Raw genomic sequence first — 18,059 nt, 5'->3', positions numbered from 1 at the left:
ATTGGTGCGAGGCCAGCCTGTCTGCACACACAGCATTGGTGCGAGGCTGTCCTGTCTGCACACACAGCGTTGGTGCGAGGCTGTCCTGTCTGCACACACAGCATTGGCAGAGGTGGTCTGACTTGGGCTGAAGACTCCAGGATGACTCCTTCTCAGAGCTTGGAGTTGTGCCGGCTGTCAGGACAATGCTCAGCTGGGCTTGAGGGCTGGGGAACTTCCATTTCTCTCCAAGGAGCTGCTTGGATTTCTATGTAGGATGGTACTGGGCTCCAAGACTGACTGTCCCCACAGACCCAGGAAGAATCTACAAGGCTTCTTCTGACCTGGCCTCAGCGGTCCCAGAACATCACCTCGGCCACATCCTACTAGGCAGGTAACTCACCAGAGCAACTGAGACTCGAAGGGAGGGCACTCAGACTCCAACACTCTCTGGGAGGACAATCAAAGCATCTGCTGCCATCTTTACCAAAGCTCTTGGTGTGGAGCTGCATTGGACAATAGCATTGGCTTCCTGTGGCTGCTATCACAAGAACCAACCACAAGGTTGGTAAACAACAGAAATTTCTTTTCTTTTCTTTTTTTCTTTTTCTTTTTTTTTTTTTTTTTTTTTTTGAGATGGCGTTTCGCTCCTATTGCCCAGGTTGGAGTGCAATGGCGCTATCTCGGCTCATTGCAACCTCTGCCTCCTGGGTTCAAGCGATTCTCCTCTATCAGCCTCCCGAATAGCTGGGATTACAGTCATGCGCCACCATGCCTGACGAATATTGTATTTTTAGTAGAGACGGGGTTTCTCCATGTTGATCAGGCTGGTCTTGAACTCCCGGCCTCAGATGATCCACCCACCTTGGCCACCCAAAGTGCTGGGATTACAGGCATGATCCACCGCGCCCCACCCAGAAACTGATTTTCTAAATAAATTAGAATCAGTATTACCAGATGGAAATCAAGAAGGGAGCAAGGCTTTGCTCCCTCTTCTAGCTTCTGGTGGCTGTTGGCAATCTCTGGCTTGTGGCCATCTCTTCAAATTTCTCTCTGTTCCATCTTCACATTTCCTGTGTGTGTGCAGTAAAATCTCTCTCTGTCTCCCTCTTAATAAGGATGCACGTGATGTCATGTAGAGCCCATCTTGATAATCCAGAATAATCAATCTCCTTATTTCAAGAGCATATTCAAATACCTTTTTCCAAAATAAAGAAATATGAATAGTTTCCAGGGCTTTAGATCTATTTTTCTTTGGTGGATGGACATTATTTTGCCTACCACAATGATGAAAAATGTATATATAAGCTCCTGAATCAGACCCCAAGCCCTGCTAAAGAAACCCAGCTTCCTGCATCATTTTGAATCAGAAAGGCATCAGGACCAAAGCTCAGAGTTGTGAGGGGAGTAAGACGCTTTGTATGATATCTAGGACATAACAGCCATCAGCCTAGGAAAGTGTCACTGACACAGATGGGAAACTTACCATTTCTTTGCAATTTTACCCAGTTTTTCTGCATCTAATTTTCTTTTTAAATAAGTATCTGCTTTATTGATATATAATTCATATATATATATATATTTTTAACTTGGCCAAAAACCTTCAATAACATGAGCTTTAATTTGTCAGGGTTTCAATGAGCAGTGTGAAGACTTTAAAATGCATCTCATAGATTTCAAAAGATCAGAAATGGGGCCAATATAGAGAACTGCCGTAATGTTACTAAGATAACACAGGGACTCAAGAGATGTAAATTTCTTCCCTCTCCCCCAAACACCCATAACTTCAGGTTTCTCTTTAAGGTCAGGTAAGAACTGATCTTCTACAATTCACTACAATTCCTTAAAACGTACGCACAGATGCTCTACCCCAGACAACTCAGGGAGAGCCACCCTAAGCCGGTTAAGACCTTCATTGAATTTAACTTTGTTTTTTTGCAGACAGAGTTTTGCTCTTGTTGCCCAGGCTGTCATGCAATGACACGATTTTGGCTCACTGCAACCTCCACCTCCCAGGTTCAAGCGATTTTCCTGCCTCAGCCTTCCGAGTAGCTGGGATTACAGGCATGTGCCATCATACCGGGCTAATTTTGTATTTTTAGTAGAGACGGGGTTTCTGCATGTTGTTCAGGCTGGTCTCGAACTCCTGACCTCAGGTGATCCACCCGCCTCGGCCTCCCAAAATGCTGGGATTACAGGCGTGAGCCACCACACCCGGCCTGAATTTAACATTTAATACACATTTTGAAATATATATTTTATTTTACGTACAACAATAAATTATGTAATAAATTTCCTATACTCTTAAAGTAGATGGTGGCAGTTTCAACTTTAAATAAGAATGATATACAGAATGGACGTATCATTTACAAAATTCTTAAGCAGGAGAGCTTTATCAGATATAAGGTATCTGCTTAACATATTGCTCAAGTTTCTGCATCTGCCTGCAGACAGTGGGCCAGTGAACTCTTGAGTACTGCAATGCACCTGCAGTGGTAACTCTCTCTTAGAGGCCATTTGGAGTGCACCCAGGAGGCAGTGGAATCAGAACAGATCTGGCAGAGAGGATGGAGGAAGGATGGAGGGGCACACTTTGGATGTAGAAACACCTGGAATATCAGGAGTGCTGTATCACCCAGCCAGGACCAGAATTTACCCTCAAGAGCATCCCTTCAGCTTACAGAGATTTCACAAAGGAACTGAGGTAATAATATTTAAAAACAAATTTCAATGCACTCTCTAGTTTTCTCTGTCTCTGACTCTCAGATTCTAAGTATGTTCCTTTTTATAGATTAAAGAAATTTTTTCTGAGGCCAGGCACAGTAGCTCACACTTGAAATCCCAGTACTTTGGGAGGCCAAGGCAAGAGGAATGCTTGAGGTCAGGAGTTCGAGACCAGGCTGGCCAATACGGCAAAACCCCATCTCTACTAAAAAAACAAAAATTAGCCAGGCATGGTGGCTCCCGCCTGTAATCCCAGCTATTTGGGAGGCTGAGGCATGAGAATTATTACTTGAAACTAGGAGGCGGGGTTGCAGTGAGCCAAGATTGCACCACTGCACTCCAGCCTGGGGGACAGAGCGAGACTCTCTTTTTTTTCTTTTTTCTTTTTTTTTTTTTTTTTTGAGGCAGAGTCTCGCTCTGTTGCCCAGGCTGGAGTACAATGGCACGATCTTGGCTCACAGCAACCTCCGCCTCCCAGGTTCATGTGATTCCCCTGCCTCAGCCTCCTGAGTGGCTGGGATTACAAATGCGTATCACCATGCCCAGCTAATTTTTGTATTTTTAGTAGAGACAGAGTTTCACCATGTTGGTCAGGCTGGTCTCAAACACCTGACCTTGTGATCTGCCTGCCTCGGCCTCCCAGTGCTGGGATTACAGGCATGAGCCACTGCGCCCAGCTGAGACTCTGTCTTAAAACAAAACAAAAAAGAAAGAAATTTTTTCTTACTCATATGAATTTCTAAGAATTTCCATTTTTTTATTTCTCCACCATGTGGAGAACAATAAACACCAGCATAGAACACACAAACAACTCCCACCTGCCACATACAAATGGTCTCTGATAGGTGAAGTAACAAAGAAGAAATATTGGCCATCGTGAAGGCTTTACCATCATCCCAGGAAACAAGCCTAGATGTCGTCTGCCAACTTTAGTTCTCCAATACCAACTCCCATTCAGGAAGAAGCGGGGTGAAAAGTAAGATTCACACACCTCTAACAGTTCTCGGATTTTCAGCCTTCCCTCCTGTGCCCTTTAGGCCATGGACCTTTCAAGCACATCATTCGGGCTGCCCAGTGGTCTGTCAGGAAAGGGGAAGGTTCTAGCTAGCTTACTTCCTATTATCTGCATTTCCGATACTCCCATCCAATGCTTTATGTTCTCATCTATCCTAAAGGAGCAGTTGCTAAATTTTATTTTACAGTAGTAATTTTTAATTTCTAACCAAAGTTTACTGAACTGACTTGCCTGACCAACACAATATCCTCCTGTAAGAGGTATTTGTGGATGCCTGCAGCTTGCTGAACACGCTCATTAGTCCACGTCCTCTGGTTGCCATGGCTGAGCTGGTGCTTACCGTGAGTCAGCTGTGCTTGTTATGAAACCTGTTTATGCCCATCTTACTTGCTTTGGGAATCATTATGTAGTTCAATATTATATAAACTAATTTAACATGAGTGTGGACAGGGTTGTTCCTATGCAAACTAAATTGAATGTACTTACAAGCCTCTTAATAACCGCATTGAAGCAGTTATGGATGTTAATAAGAAAAGATAGGAAAACATCTTAAAAACCTAGAAGGATTTTACACTCAGCCTGTTTCGAGTTTTAGGCTGAAACTGGGAATGTTAAACTACATTAAATGTATTGTTTATGCCAGGATGCTTCTGAAGAATGCAAATGAGCCGATTTATAATCAAAATAAAGCCACTACAAATTCTGGAATTGATCTACATGTATACATTTTGATTCCAAATAAAGTGTGTATGTATTTTTTTTAATTCCCCTCAGTGACTATTTTTTCTTTCTTTTGATGAGAACTAATTAATACTGATCACAACCGTGTCAGCTAAGAAGGCTACCCTGACCTCTGGTCTAAAGGGAGGCAAGTCAAGGAAACTCATCCCAGACAGAGCAGATACAGTTTAATTGCTACGAGTCACCTAAACTGCTGAGAGTCCAGTGCAGCCTTCCCGTAATTCTGTTTTTCTTATGTGTCACCCGTGCACCCCTACCACCTCCCCCAGTCCCCAGTGCTGAGAAAGAGACACCAGTTCATACCCATCCTTTTTGTAAAACTCCAGCATCATATTATCTGTGGCGACGCTGAGGGGCCGGCGGGCCTGCTCGGGCTGGCGCCGGTCAGCAGGGTCCATGTCCGGGGAGGGCATTGAGCTGTAGTTGGCATTATGGTTCACGTGGACTGGACTCCCATAATTGCCAGTAATGTTGAACTCTATCTCTGCGGGGAAGAAAGAATTGGGACACATGAACTCTTGGTCTGCCACACCCTTCCTGGGCAGGGAAGGAATGAGTCCAGACACCCACCCCCTCATATGTCATCCCTAGAAAATTTCATCCCGGCCGGGCGTGGTGGCTCAAGCCTGTAATCCCAGCACTTTGGGAGGCCGAGACGGGCGGATCACGAGGTCAGGAGATTGAGACCATCCTGGCTAACACGGTGAAACCCCGTCTCTACTAAAAAATACAAAAAACTAGCCGGGCGAGGTGGCGGGCGCCTGTAGTCCCAGCTACTCGGGAGGCTGAGGCAGGAGAATGGCGTGAACCCAGGAGGCGGAGCTTGCAGTGAGCTGAGATCCGGCCACTGCACTCCAGCCTGGGCGACAGAGCGAGACTCCGTCTCCAAAAAAAAAAAAAAAAAAAATTTCATCCCATGGTTCCACATATTAATTCACCTTATTAATATAATGCATCACATTAACAGGCCAAAAAGGGGAACACGTGATCACCTATATAGGCATTTAATAAAACAATGTCAATTTGTGATAAAAAAAAAAAAAAAAAACTTTGTAAAAACAGAAACAGATGGATACTTTCTGAAATACATGAAATCATCTTTCTAAAACCTCGTGCTTAGGACTGAAAGCCGACAGCTGTCCTAATCAAATCAGGAGAAATGGCAATGCCCACTATCACTACCATTACTTAACACCATTTGAGAAACACTAGCTAATGGAATTAGTCAAGAAAATAAAATAAGAGGCAATATTAATATTTATAGATGATATTGCCTTTCTGGAAAACCATACAGAATAAATTCAAGATATTAGAAATAGAGATTTCATTAAAGTTGTTTTTAGGCTGTCAAAGAGATACACAGAAGTATTCATCCCATCCTTTCCTAGTCAATGAGATTAAATTAGCTCTGCACAATTCTGCCTGTCTGCAGTGGTAATGAATTAGCTCAGCCACAGAACCTATAGGATTACTGCCTTGACTCCTATCTCCTTTATTTCTTTATCTTGATTTCCCACACCCACCCAACTCTGTTATCAAAGCAACTTTTAGGGAGTCGGCAGTTCAGACCTTAAAACACATGAAGCAAAAGCAAGACAATCAAACTCCTTCAATGTTAGAACAGCATTAATTGATTACCTCTAATGGGCAGAGCATAGAATTACTAACATATCATCCCCATGTGCCTTAACAGCTGTTGTGACACAGCAAAAAGCATTCTCTTAATGTCTACCAAACATAAGGTACAGAACGAATTATTATTTTTTTAAGCAGATGCCGAATTTAGTGTAACAACTGCTATCTCTTCAAAGCTGTCACCACTAAGAGTCATCTACTTATGGAGTGAGGCTTCTGTGGCTCAGAACATCTCTGAAACCCCCTCTTAGGAAGCTGCCTTCAGAGCCTAACTTTGAAGCAGGAATAAAAGAAAGAATCTTATTGCCTTTGAGATTGAACCCCACCTTCACATGCTGAGGGACAACTCAAAGGGCACAACCTAGGGTAGCAAAAGGGGGGTCTGTAAGGCACCCAGGTGATCTGTAAGTCCTGAACAAAAGTCCCCATCCATCTCAGGACCCCGTCTCCCTCTGCATCTACAAAGTGAAGGATTTGGAGCACAGGATCTCTCTTTCCTCCCTGCACCAGCATTCTAAGATTTGTAGATTTGAAGAAACTGTGGTATGGATATTAGACCAGTAAAATCCTTGGACCTGGTTAGTACAGGCAGTGGACACCTTCAGGCCAGAGTGTCCCTTGAAATAGAGATTACAGGCCGTGTGCAGTGGTTCACTCCTGTAATCCCGGCACTTTGGGAGGCCGAGGCAGGCAGATCACCTGAGGTCAGGAGTTCAAGACCAGCCTGAGTGACACGGAGAAACCCTGTCTCTACCAAAAATACAAAAAAATTAGCTGGGCATGGTGGCGGACACCTGTAGTCCCAGTTACTTGGGAAGCTCAGGCAGGAGAATGGCGGAACCTGGGAGGCAGAGCTTGCAGTGAGCCAAGATGGCACCACTGCACTCCAGCCTGGGTGACAGAGTGAGGCTCTGTCTCAAAACAACAACAACAACAACAAAACAAAACAAAACAAAATTAGTCGGGCGTGGTGGCGCATGCCTGTAATCCCAGCTACTGAGGAGGGGTGAGGCAGGAGAACTGCTTGAACCTGGGAGGTAGGGGTTGCGATGAGTCGAGATCGCACCATTGCATCCAGCCTGGGGGACAAGAGCAGAACTCGGTCTCAAAAAAAATAGAGATCACAGAATAGGAAGCTGCCATGACTCTACCCTGATATGTGTGTGCCTTTGTGTGTGTGTGTGTGTGTGTGTGTGTGTGTGTGTGTGTGTGTTTATAGGGGAATCAAAAAAAAAAAAAAAAAAAAAGTCTGTGGACAGTGGTACTTGGCATCAAAGGCTCAGAACCTGCAGTGATATTCCTGTTGCCTGCCTCTTGCCCCTACACCTAGGTGCTGTCACCTACCCCCAGGGAAGAACCAGTCTGCATGCTGGATGATAGGTTCGATGATCCCAACAATTTGCAGCGACACTGTGGTCATCATCTCCGTAATGTTCCTGTAAACAGAGAGCAGAGGCAGAGAGGGTAGAGTGAGCAGCTGAGGCAGGATTTGAGGTCCAACGTCCTCTGGCTGCAGAGCCCAGGAAGGGGCCCCGGACTGGAACCCTGCAGGCGGAGGTCTGAGAGCAGACTTTCTCTTGGGAGGGACACTTCACCTTTCTGAACTTCTCTTTTTCCATCTGCAGAATGGAGATAACCCCAGGGCACATGAACGAGACCTACACAGCCACTTTCAACACGAGGTGTGATTCTCCTCCCTCCCATCCCTGTGATTCTCATCCTCTTTCCAACTCTGCTGTCTCTGGAGACAGCTCTCTATCCCTCCGAATCCTGAGGCTGGGATGTGTCCTCTTATGACAGAGTGTAAGAGCTTGCGTGGCCTGTGTCACCATGTCCTACGCCCCCCTTCCCCCTCATCCCAATGCTGATTTAATTAGCTCAGAGAAGACCCTGACTCCAGACTTGGAGCTCTTGGACCATCAACAAAAAGAAAGACCTGCAGAATTCTGTGCCTCTTCCTCAGCCTAAAAGACGAGGAGGCCAACACAGAAACAAGGTTTGGAAAATACATGAGGCTGGTGCTCAGCTGGGGCCCCAGCTGTCCTGCCCACCCTACCCAGGCCCTGCAGTCCCACCCGATCACCCACATCGCTTCTCTGCCCTGTACTCACCCTTCTGCTTGTGGCCATAGGAGGTTAGGTCCTAAAACAATTGCCATGTTACTGGGAGTCATCTTGTTTACATCTTGATATTCTGACAGCTTAGATAAAAATTTGATCAAGTATCTAAAAGAAAATTAGAAGGGCTGGGTTTAACCAAGGCTCAACACCAGCCATGTGCCCCTGGGGACTGGATAGAAGCTTCTCTCATGTCACATATCTCACTGACTAGGAGACTCATGCACCTGCAATGTAATCAACATGGCTCATGTGTCAGGAAATGGAAATTCTGCATCCTCTTTCCAAAAACAGACAGGCTCAGATCTCACTGGGTCAGGTGTCAACATGTGCTTCAACTAACACTGGCCGGAAAGTCTCCATCTTTCCTTCTGACTCAGTATATAATGACCTGAAGTGCCTCGCTGTTTATAAACCCCATTACTTCTTGCCATCTTCCCTGTGTGCAGGAGTGATCAACAGTATGTCTAAGTACCTTTGGCAGGAACATCTACGTGCTAGGGGTGGTGTTTCCTGGAGTTACCCTCAGTTGAGTGCTCTGGAAAGATCTTACAAAGAAAAAGTCCAACACAGACTTAGCATATGACCCAGCAATTCTCTCCTAGGGATAATACCAAAAAGAAAGCCATCTACACACAAATTTGTACATGAATGTTCACGGAATCATAATTACTAATAATAGCCAAAAGGTGGAAATGATCCAAATGTCCATAAAGGGATGATTCGATACATTAAATGTGGTATGTCCATACAATGAAATATTATTCAACCATAAAAAGGAATGAAGTATTGGCACATCCTGCAACATGGATACACCTGAAAACAGTATGCTAAGTGAAAGAAGCCAGACACAAAAGGCCACATATTACAGTATTTCATTTATATGAAATGCCTAGAATATGCAAATTTATGGAGCCAGAAAGTACATTAGTGGTTGCTTAGGGGCATGGTTGGGGAAAATAAGGAGTGACTACTAAGGGGAAGGGGATTTCTTTTTTGGGGTAAGGGAAATGTTTAAAATGAGACACCAGTTAATAGTTGCAAAACTATATGAACACACTAAAAACTACTACATTGCACATGTTAAAAAGGTTCCATAGTATGAAAATGATAGCTTAATAAAGTTATTTTATCAAAACAGCCAACAAAGAAACTATATAGAAATAAAACAAATAAAATGAAGAAGCTATGTGCAAACTCAAAAAAAAAACAGCTTTGGCAAACCACACTCAAAATCTGCCAGGTCCCGACAAGAGGCCCCAGGACCCCCAGAGGACATGCCTTCTCTGGCCTCTCAGTTACAATAGGCTGTGGTCCTAATCCCATTGTGCTTGGATCATAGTGAAGTGACTTATTCGGGATTTTCTGCTCACCTTCATCAGCCCGGTAGAACGTCCAGCAGACTCATGTCCTACCATGTAATCACTTAGCTGTCACTGTGAAAACTCCACCCACGGCCTCTCCTGGCCATCCCTTACCCTCCAAGAGGCCACACAGGTCTGGACCAAGATGTGGGACTTAAGCTGAGAGCTCAGGCCAACCCATGGGATGACCAGTGGCCTAGGGCTATGGTCAGCAACGTGTTAAGTACATTCACAGTGTTATGAAACTATCACCACCATCCATCTCCTGAATGTTTTCATCTTCCCTAGCTAAACTTTGTCCCCATTAAACAATAATCTCGGCCAGGCACGGTGGCTCATGCCTATAATCTCAGGACCTTAGGAGGCTGAGGCGGACAGATCTCCTGAGGCCCGGAGTTTGAGACCAGCCTGGCCAACATTGTGAAACCCTGTCTCCACTAAAAAAAAAATACAAAAATTAGGCATGGTGGTGCACATCCATAGTCCCAGCTACTCAGGAGGCTGAGGCAGGAGAATCACTCGAACCCCGGGTGGTGGGGGTTGCCGTGAGCCGAGATTCCACCACTGGACTCCAGCCTGGGAGACAGAGTGAGACTCTGACTCAAGAAAAACAAAACAAAACAAAAACCAATAATCTAACCAATAATCTCCTGTCCCTTAGCCCCTGGCAACCATCCCCTAGCCCTGGCAAGCACCATCCCATTTTGTTTCTCTCTGAGTTTGACCACTCCAGGTACTTCATACAAGTGGAATCATATATTGCATTTGTCCTTTTGTGTTTGGCTTTTTTCACGTAGCATAATGCCCTCAAGGTTCATCGATGTGATGACAAGAATCAGAATGGCATCCACTACATGAACACACCACATTTCGTTGATCCACTTATCTGTAGATGGACATTTGGTTTTCCACCTTTTACCTACTACGAATACTGCTGCTACGAATATGAGTGTGCAAATATTAAGTCCCTGCTTTCGATTCTTTTGGGTACATACCCAGAAGTGGAATTGCTGGATCCTACAGTAATTCTGTGTTTAATTGTTTGAGGAACTGCCATCCCATCGTTCTGGGGATTTTTAACAGGAAAACAGAAATAACCAGGCAGATGGCAGTAGGTGCTGATGCTGAAAATCTGCCTCCTAAGAAGCTGGGAGGAAAGGCGGCAGGGCCGGGATGGGCGCTGGCAAGACAAAGCGGTAAAGAAGCAGAGTGTGAAGCAGCAGGAGGCAAGGCTGCAGAAGGATCTGCAGAGTGCTGGAAGTGGAAGCTCGAGTGGTAGCAAGAAAAGCGAGAGGCAGACGTGGAACACAGCTGGGGCTCGGGAATAGTGGAACAGTGGAGAATACGCTCCCTCACCCCTCCTTCCTGTGGACTTGCTCAAGCACACTTCTGCCTCCCCCAGCTCCCACATAGGTCAGCTTCTCCCAGGTGTCCACCAACACCTCCCTGTCTTTACCATAAATCCCCAATATCTTAAGATAGCTTGCATTCACCTTTGCTCCTTTAACTGAATTAGCCAATGGTTCACTTCTTTGAGTCCATTTCCTTATCTAAAAAATGGCAATAATTATCCCTGCCTTCCCTCACAGGGTGGTTTGGGGTTTAAAAGAGTCTATGAGTGGTGGCGGGAGCCTATACGTCCAGCTACTCGGGAGGCTGAGGCAGGAGAATGGCATGAACCTGGGAGGCAGGGTTTGCAGTGAGCCGAGGTCGTGCCACTGCACTCCAGGCTGGGCGACAGAGGAAGACTCCATCTCAAAAAAAAAAAAAAGTTGGGGGGGGGGAACACAAAAAAACAAACAAAAAACAAAAGAGAGACCACGTATGTTAATAATACCTCGGACATCACGAAATGCTATGTGTGGTAGTTACCATGACTTTTAGCTGGAGAGTTGTATATCTGAGGCTTACATAAGCCCAAGCCATGTGTCTACACCCTGTTAAGTATCCACTTACCGGATGTTGTTGTGATTGGCCTTAGGCAACTTTTCACAAGCATTCCATAGAGCCTGAAGCTTCTTGTCTTGCTCCTGGATACTGAGAAATTGATAGGAAAAGTCATTGGTTGAGCACGAATCAACAAAGTCTCCTTGGAAATCATATTAACCAATCATTATACTATTTGATACCAACCATTGTAACTGACCATATCAACAAGCTAGCATTAAAAAATTTGGTTATTATTTACCCCTCTATGTTCTCCTTCTGTGTTGTCCTGTGCTATTTTAACAATGCTTCCTCTGCACACATCAGAGGCCCCAAGTGAATATGTGCCAGAGCCACAGACCTGCTCTGGTGTGACAGGGCTATGGGGTTGCAGGAGGACACAGATGCCAGACAGGGAGCTCGGCCCATGGGCTATTCTGAACCTGTATTCTTCATGACTCCAGCATGGAAACAGATCACGTAAGTGGCTTGCAATGATGTGTCCTTTTTGAGTTTCAGGCTGTCTTGCACTGTCCTGGTAATCCCTAACTTCAGCCCTTGCTTCCCTGGCTCCTCCTGGGACTCCCGGATGTCCCATCCTATGGCAGATCTGTCTGTGTCCTGCTAAGCTGGCCGGAAGTGCAATGTCTTGTTAAGGTGAGTGTTGGCCTCTGATGAAACTCAGCTTCATCACAGGTTCACAGTTATCAACCCAATAGCCCTGGGAGCTTTGAATCACAGAACCCAGACCAATTCAATCGAAATCTCTGAAAAAAAGGTTCAGGCATTAGTATCTTTAAAAAGCTTCCCAGGACACAATGATGCACGCAGAGGGTTGGAAATCACTGTTCTAGGCAAAATTACTCGGTTGAGAGGATGTGCTCTTAGGTACTACATGCATGTCATCCAGCGGCAGACACGGGTTCTTGTTTTTCCCTGGTTCAAAGACACTGACCTCTTTGAGTCATCTGGATCATTCCTATTTCTTAATGGAGACCCACATTTGCAAATGAAGTGGGAACAGAAGTATCTCTGGACAGGTCCTGAGGCACTGAGCTATCCTGCCTTTATCTAACTGTATATCATCAAGATCACTAATATATCCAATAAATAATAAGAGTGACAGTTTCCATCAAAGGATATGTTCTCATTTGGCTTCATCCCTAGGACCACATTCTTGTCCTAGAGAGGCAAAAAGTGCTGTGGTTAAGTGTAAAGGCCCTGAAACCGACTCCTTGGATTCAAGTTCCCATTCTACCACTTATTAGCCAGCAGGTAACCTGTAGTTACATACCTCTTCGATACCTCAAATTCCTCAAATGTAAAACAGGAGAAACAGCACACCCCACTTCACAGAGTTCTTGTCAAAATTACATCAGTTAAAAACATATCATGAGCTTAAAACAATGTCAAGTCTCTCATAAGCACTCAATAAATGGTAACACTTGTGATTATTAATATGATGAAATGCAGCACTGTCTTTTCATAATGAGATAAAAGAGAACCATATATTCAGCCAGCCTTTTAAAGTGCATAATCTCCATTCTACCTTGGAAATAAAATAGCATTAGGCAACTTGATTGGAGTTGGCTTTTTCTGGCCCTACACATTTAAGCCTGGCTTCCCTTACAGGTCAGGTGGGTCTCTTCCAGGCCCAGTTCTTCAAAAAGTAGAAGGTGCAGCATCAGACACATATTCCACTGTTGTTTCTGACGGGAGATGATAAACAATACCTGTTTCTCACGGTGTTGTTGAGAAACACACCAACAACTAAATCCCATGACTAGAAATCTCTAGAAATCATTTCCTTTCACAGGCCCCTACCTTAGGCGGCTATTTGCTCTAGTCCTGCTCTCGGAAAATATTCTTCTCCCTCCTTCATCTCCCATCTGGACTATCTCTACCCTCACCTCCACCATCTTTGCGCTGGTAGCAATTCTCCCACCCTGGTGTTGTGTGTTTGCTCACTACACCGTTCCATTCGCTCAGTAAAAGTACATTCCTCCGAACAATACTATCTACTTAAGACAGCTCTTACCTACGCCCAAAAGAACACACAATGCTATCCTGATGCATGCATAACTGAGGAAATAAGCCAGGACTCAAAAACCACGCGTAGGAGCCAGAGCACGTGTCAGGGCTAGCGGGCTTTACCTGTTCCATACAGCTGTACTCTTCCTGACACATTGCTACAGCCCTGCGCCTGGCTCTGGGCTGCGGCCTCTCCCTTGGGCACATCTTCAGGAGGGGAGAGAGAGGCCGCTGCCCACGTGTCATGACACGTGACCTCCCTTTAAGTTCATTATTACTTATTGTTAAAATATATTCAGTTATTATAGATGAGGGTAAAGACCCTGTGCCCACTCACCTGTCCTACTCTTCTGGCCAGAAGGAATCACTGCTGTCAGCTTCTGTGAGCCCTTCCAGAACTTTCTTTCATACACTTACACACAAATATAGGTCTTTTCAAAATTCTATTAAGTGCGCTGGGTGTTTATTTTCCTTTTTATAACAAAAGAATGTCACAGGAGTCCTTGTTAACTTGCTTTCATATCTATTTACGTTAGCATGAATAACTCTACCTATTTTTAATTGCTCCAGAGTGTGCCATGGTACAGACACTCCACAGTTCACTTAGCCACTTCCCAACCCCTTTCTCCAATGAATCTTTAGTGACTTCTAGGCTTCTGCTATCTCAGATAATGCTACCATCAACGTCCCTGACCTGCCTCCTTGGGCAAATGCGTAAGCACTCCTTCATGGCGAGATCAAGAAACGGGTTTGCAAGATCATAGGTTACATGCTTCTGTGATTTCAGCACATACTTCCAAATAAACTGGAACTCACAGGACATTCCAAAACAAGGGGTACTCACTTGGAAGCCTGGATCCACTCGTCATAGAGTTCAAAGGTCATAAGAGGTTCTGGCAACTCTCGGAGGTAAGATTTCAAAGCTCCTAGGCAGGAATAAAATATTGGTCTGAACTGTTACGACATGGCAGAGACAAGACCCACCAGCCAGCACTGCCCACGTGGGCTCCATCTGGGGACGGGCCTCCTGACCACCATGTCAACAGCAAATATTAGCTTCCTATGGAAATGCATATGAGGCTCTGACAGGGTACCCGGCCCCCCTTACTTCCCACAATTACCTTGTCTTCCCTTGGCGTGCGGGGAGGCCTTCCTTCAAGGGGCCACAGTACCCAGCCCTGAAACTGGGCACTGAGTGGACACATCTGAAGTGCGCTGGGCAGCCACTAGCTCGAGTGTCCTGGACTTGTAGCCACACAGCCTCCCCACCCACCCCTTCCCTGCGAGCCTCCATGGCACACAGGAGCGCCCAAGAGGTGCCCACCTGCAATTGCATGAGGGTCTGCCGAGTACTCCTGCACATCCACCACGCAGCAGTCCAGGGCCGCTTTCAGCTTCTTCAGCTTGGAGGCAGAGGGGGCTACTCGGAAGAGTCCCTACCAACAGGACAGAGGCTCAGCGCACAGCAACTCCAAGGTACGACAGCAAAGCGCGCAGACCCCACGACTGCCCGCTTCTTTTCTCCAAAACCTCTCAGATGCATTCGCCCAACACCATTTCCCAACCCCCTAGCTGCCTGCTTTCTCAATGTCTCCCTCTTTGCACATAAGCAACTTCAGAGCAGGAACTGGCTTTACCTACTCTTGTGCCCCCACAGCCTCGTGCAGGGGTGGCTCATCACACTGGCTCAGTAGCTATTTAGAGGATAAATGAACCTTGGGCACTTACACGTCTTGTTCTTGTATGTGTAAGATAAATCTTGGAGAATAATTTGACTAAGACCTGGTCAGTCTGGTAAGTTGAATGTGAGAAAGTCTACAGGGTGGGTGTGTGGGTGTGTTGGGAAGCACCAGGGCCATACTTTTTGTTTTGTTTTTGTTTGTTTTTTGAGACAGAGTCTGGCTCTGTTGCCCAGGCTGGAGTGCAGTGGCGTGATCTTGACTCAGTGCAACCTCCGCCTCCCAGGTTCAAGCAATTCTCACGTTCTGTCTCCCGAGTAGCTGGGATTACAGGTGCCCACCACCACACTCAGCTATTTTTTTTGTATTTTTAGTAGAGATGGGGTTTCGTCATGCTGGCCAGGCTGGTCTGGAACTCCTGACCTCAAGTGATCCACCTGCCTCAGCCTCCCAAAGTGCTGGAATTACAGGCGTGAGCCACAGCGCCTGGCCTATACTTTTAGAATCAAATAAAGTCTATGCCTTCAGGGGAAGGGCAGGCTGGGTGGGGTGGTTTGTGAGGTAGCCTCCTTCCATTCTTCTGCATTCCGTTCTCAAAAGTTATTTTCAAATCACTGCCACTTCTTCCACGTGAACCACTGCAGCTTAGAGAGTGAGAGAGAGTTATGAAGCAAAAGAGAAGAGGAGAGGACTGTGTGGAGGAGAAAATGAATGCAGGTCAGAGTTGGAAAGAAACCACGTCACAGGTAAGTGACACATGGGTTAAAGACCTATCAGTTGGCCGGGCGCAGTGGCTCACGCCTGTAATCCCAGCACTTTGGGAGGCCGAGGCGGGCAGATCACAAGGTCAGGAGATCGAGACCATTTGGCTAACGCGGTGAAACCCGGTCTCTACTAAAAATACAAAAAAAAATAGCCGGGCGAGATGGCGGGTGCCTGTAGTCCCAGCTACTCAGGAGGCTGAGGCAGGAGAATGGCGTGAACCCGGGAGGTGGAGCTTGCAGTGAGTCGAGATCACGCCACTGCACTCCAGCCTGGGTGACAGAGCAAGACTCTGTCTCAAAAAAAAAAAAGAAAAAAAAGACCTATCAGTTTCTGTTCCACCTTAGTTCCTTGCACTCAGTGATGCAACCCACAGGCTGATAAACAAGCAGGCAGAATAGTCCTTGCTCCTTTAATCTTTTATGGCCATACACACTTCCAATTTCCTTTAGAAAAAGTGTTCCCACTCTGGAATATTAAGCTTATGCCTTGCTAGGATCACTAACTCCCTTCTCAGTATAGGGTACATCAGATAAACAGATGTGCAAAGCTCTTCGGGCATATATGTGAGGAAGCTACATGAACGTTTGGACGAGTGTATCAGTAAGGCTACTACGACAAAGACAGTAAGCTGCAGAATACATGAAAGGAGTCACTCAGATCTTCATAAAACCATGCCCTTGCCATGCAAGAAGAGCCAACAGGATTTGGTGATGGACAATGCCAAAGAGAAGGAAACAGCTGTCACAGACAAGCCTTTAGATTTTTGTTGTGTAACGGAGAGAAGCATAAAAACTAGGAGGAGGAGGGGATTGTTAGATTAGCTAAGCAGTCCTGTTTCAGGGGCGTTAGAGGAAAGTGTGCATGCAAATGTTGAAGGATGGCAGTGAGCACGAGTGAAGACCTTTCACAGGGGGAATCCTCACTGAGGCTGAAGAGCAGCTCTAGCAGGGCAGGGAGGGGACCATGGTGCTGAACAGAGGCCCCTGAGGCCCCTGTGGTCAGAGGCCAGAGGGAACCAGGGGACCGAGGGAGCTAGAAGTTCTGTGGATGGTTACATTAGTAACACCAGGCAGTGGTGTGGCCCAAGAGGTTGGCAGTAAGTCATCGCATTTGGCAACCTGGGGGTCCCTGGGGATGCTGGAAGACAGTTTTAGCCCAGGGACAGGGGCAAAGCAACACCAGAGGAAGATCTGTAGGTGGTGGCAAGGATGCAGGCACTGCAAATGTTGAGAGCTATTTTAAGAAATTGGGTAGCATAAAAAACAAAACCAAAGAGATTGGGAAGAAATATGAGGCTGTGGCTGGGCTGAAAAGAGATATATTTTTTTAGGCTAGGGGAAACTTGAACCTATTTGTTACTAAAAGAGCTGACACGCAACAGGGAAAAATTCAAGTGAGAGAGTGAGGTCTGTTGAGAAATGGAACAGCCCAGAAAGGGCAGAGATGGGAGCTGGGAGACGTCAAAGGTACTGCTCTGCAAGAACCAGCTGGCCGGGCGCGGTGGCTCAAGCCTGTAATCCCAGCACTTTGGGAGGCCGAGAGGGGCGGATCACGAGGTCAGGAGATCGAGACCATCCTGGCTAACACGGTGAAACCCCGTCTCTACTAAAAAATACAAAAAACTAGCTGGGCGAGGTGGCGGGTGCCTGTAGTCCCAGCTACTCAGAAGGCTGAGGCAGGAGAATGGCGTGAACCCAGGAGGCGGAGCTTGCAGGGGGCTGAAATCCGGCCACTGCCCCCCAGCCTGGGCAACAGGGGGAGACCCCGTCTATAAAAAAAAAAAAAAAAAAAGAACCAGTTTATGTTGATTAGATATTTGATGATACTAATAGATAACTGTTACTTTTTGGGTATGATAATGTGTGTATATATATATATATTTTTTTAGATGGAGTCTCGCTCTACTCTCCAGGCTGGAGTGCCGTGGCGTGATCTCGGCTCACTGCAACCTCCGCTTCCCAGGTTCAAGCCATTCTCTTGCCTCAGCCTCCCGAGTAGCTGGGATTACAGACACGTGTGCCACCACGCCCAGCTAATTTTTGTATTTTTAGTAGAGACAGGGTTTCACAATGTTGGCCAGGCT

At 46.0% G+C, this 18,059-nt stretch overlaps 1 protein-coding gene across 5 annotated transcripts in view; it reads right to left on the bottom strand.

Annotated features, from left to right (window-relative positions):
* ARHGAP44 (Rho GTPase activating protein 44) overlaps positions 1-18,059 on the bottom strand; it is a 102,385-nt gene that overhangs the window by 28,212 nt on the left and 56,114 nt on the right. For all 5 annotated transcript variants that reach the window (XM_023188090.2, XM_023188086.2, XM_023188089.2 and 2 more), the window contains 6 exons: positions 14,857-14,968; positions 14,377-14,458; positions 11,532-11,612; positions 8,206-8,319; positions 7,439-7,530; positions 4,763-4,943 (listed from right to left, as the gene is read on the bottom strand). In XM_023188090.2, coding sequence (XP_023043858.1) covers positions 4,763-4,943; positions 7,439-7,530; positions 8,206-8,319; positions 11,532-11,612; positions 14,377-14,458; positions 14,857-14,968 — 662 coding nt within the window. The remainder of the gene's footprint in view (positions 1-4,762; positions 4,944-7,438; positions 7,531-8,205; positions 8,320-11,531; positions 11,613-14,376; positions 14,459-14,856; positions 14,969-18,059) is intronic.

The sequence above is a fragment of the Piliocolobus tephrosceles genome, chromosome 16 (assembly GCF_002776525.5).
Source record: "Piliocolobus tephrosceles isolate RC106 chromosome 16, ASM277652v3, whole genome shotgun sequence".
NCBI lineage: Eukaryota > Metazoa > Chordata > Mammalia > Primates > Cercopithecidae > Piliocolobus > Piliocolobus tephrosceles.
The sequence above is the reverse complement of the archived record's forward strand: the minus strand, read 5'-3'. Positions and strand labels throughout refer to the sequence as shown.